The following is a 2347-nucleotide window of genomic DNA, read 5'->3' as shown; positions in this document are numbered from 1 at the left end:
CCCTCCCTTTGAGTATCCTTTAGCCCCCCTCCAGATTCCTGACAACTTCTTCTTTCTCCCCCTTGCTCTGGATCCCTTCAATGCTTCTTTGTGCCCCTTTCTTCTCAGGGTATTCTGTTTTCCTCCAAGCCCCAAGATCTCACTCTCCCTCTGTTATTCTCCACCCACTCCCAGTGGGTTTCCTCTCTCCTTAGGTCATCCCTCCTCCAGGGAGCCTCTCCATTTTTGGCTCTGCCCCACCTCTTCCTAAGCTGTCATCTCTCCTTCCCCCTCCCCCCACAGCCCATCTCTAGTTCCTTCTCCTCCCCCCTCTCTAGAGTAGACCAGCTAATTCCTATTCCATTTTTAGATGACTAATCATGATACTAGCCTAAGTTTATCCATAGCCTGAATTTACAGCTATTCCTTCCTTTCATGGCCCATCCACCAAACACATCCAATCTTTTCAATGAGACAAATTCTTTACACACAGTATGTCATGTCCATATACACTTGTATTTTTCAAAACAAATAGCAGTTATGCTGGTTAAGATGTTGTGTTAAAAGGGATCCTTAAGTTTAAATGCACTGAAAAGTAACATTTTTGTGTGTATCCAAAACAGACATTTGCCTGCACAAATGTTGCAAAGTTTACCCTAACAGTTAGGACTTTTTCACCAAATCATAGACATAGATATGGAAATCATCATCAAACTTGATGAAATACACAGAAGGTTTGGCTTTGACTTGGTGAATGACCTTGCCTGTCCTTTTGGAGCCATCTTCTTTTGTATATTCCACATGTTTACCTATCAGGCCATCTATAACTCCTTCTGGCTCCCTCTCTGCTGGAGGAGACTCACTGGACTCTGGCATGATACGGAGGTCTCCTTCTTTATAATCATCTAGAAGCTGGTACATGTATAAAACAGGATCCTTCTCATAGGTAATATAAAACCAGGCTTTCATGATAGGTGCTTGGGCCAAGACCATTCCCCTCCATTCATCCTTAGAACCATGCTCACCCTCAAACATATGTTCCACAGCTTTACCAATTATGGTGTTTGCAAGGTGCACATCTCTGACTTGAGAAAATGGCACCTTATCAGGAAGGATCTTAAGCTTTAAAATCCTTTCATCTCTGTAAAGTTCCAGTCCATAGACACAGTCAATTCCATCATATTTGACCAGGTAAAGAGAGGGATTTATAGGCACCTGATCCAGAACGGTTCCTTTCCACTGGGTGATGGGCTCATCACCTTCCTTCCATCCATGTGAAATTCTGCAGCCCACGATGTTCCTTCGGGGCTGTGATGAAGGTCTGCCTCTCTGTTTCTTTTGACAGTTCTTTTTCTTCCTCATATTTGCAGATCCGATGTGATGATCAACAGTTTCCCTGGTTTGCTTTCCTGCAGCTGCCTTTTTGTGAAGGGTCTTCATACCTGCAGGAGGCGGAAAGAAACTAGGGAGAAATATTTGCCGTATTATAGTGTGAGTTTTCCCCTCTGCATTGTAAATTCCCTGGGCACCAGGTACAATCTGCCCAAGTTATTCAGATGTGTTCAGCAGGAATACTGGATATGAAGACACTATTTCATGTTTGCCTTCGGTGCCCTCCCCCCCAGGCTTCTTTGGCTGTGCTGCAGGATTAGAGAGGAGGTGGTTGTGGTTGTAGTGCATTGAGTCCCCAGATAGAGAGAGCAGGCTCTTTTGCATAATGCCTGATCCTCTGTTTGCATCCTAGAGCCCTCACACCAAGCACAAATATTCACCATTTCTTAGCCCCCACCCTATTACTCCATTTCTACTAATGTTGTTACTCCCATTCCCCTCTTCATTGCCATCTATTCTTCATCCGTTTTACCTCCCATCCCCATGCTTGGTGTTCATCTCTCCGTGTCTCTTCCTGGTCATCCCCATATTCCTGCTGAGTGCCTACAGCAAATGTATTCTCATGCCTGGCAACCTTTGTACATCCTCCAAGTGCTCTTTATCTCCCCCCAACGCACCACCACAGCCCCCAAATTACCCTTCTTAGTCTCCCTCATCACCCATCGGAGTACCGACCCCAATTTTCCCGCCGGGCACCCACCAACCGCCATCCTCCAGTTTTCTAGTCCAGTGCCCACCTCCCCACGTCCGGGGATCTCGGGCCTCAGGTGCCCAAATGGGACACCTTGCCGCGCTGCCTCCGCTGTGAGCCTGTGGCGAAAGAGGATCAGCAGGCGATGAGTTGGGTGTTTGCAGGAGCTGAGAGGGGAGGATCCGTAAGCAGGAAGCGTGTGTTGGAGGGCAGTGAGGAAGGTGAAGCGGATTGATGCGGTGTCCCTAGCACTAGGCTCAGGGGCCCTCTGCCTCACTGTTGGCC

The 2347-nt window shown here is 47.3% G+C and overlaps 1 protein-coding gene across 5 annotated transcripts; it reads right to left on the bottom strand.

Annotated features, from left to right (window-relative positions):
• Positions 1 to 476: 476 nt before the first annotated feature.
• LOC103682345 (spindlin-2) lies at positions 477 to 2340 on the bottom strand. Of its 5 annotated transcripts, none has more exons than XM_008711934.2 (2): positions 2047 to 2340; positions 477 to 1421 (listed from the first exon to the last, which is right to left on the bottom strand). In XM_008711934.2, exon 2 carries the CDS (start codon positions 1417 to 1419, stop codon positions 643 to 645), a length of 777 nt encoding a protein of 258 aa, XP_008710156.1. In that variant the 5' UTR covers positions 1420 to 1421; positions 2047 to 2340; the 3' UTR covers positions 477 to 642. The 5 variants fall into 5 exon arrangements, with proteins under 5 accessions (XP_008710156.1, XP_008710157.1, XP_008710154.1 ...); XM_008711935.2 differs by having other exon boundaries at positions 477 to 1441; positions 2072 to 2340; XM_008711932.2 differs by having other exon boundaries at positions 2072 to 2340.
• Between the last annotated feature and the right edge of the window lie 7 nt (positions 2341 to 2347).

This window comes from Ursus maritimus, unplaced genomic scaffold, assembly GCF_017311325.1.
Source record: "Ursus maritimus isolate PB19 unplaced genomic scaffold, ASM1731132v1 scaffold_1268, whole genome shotgun sequence".
NCBI classification, from domain to species: Eukaryota; Metazoa; Chordata; class Mammalia; order Carnivora; family Ursidae; genus Ursus; species Ursus maritimus.
The sequence above is the reverse complement of the archived record's forward strand: the minus strand, read 5'-3'. Positions and strand labels throughout refer to the sequence as shown.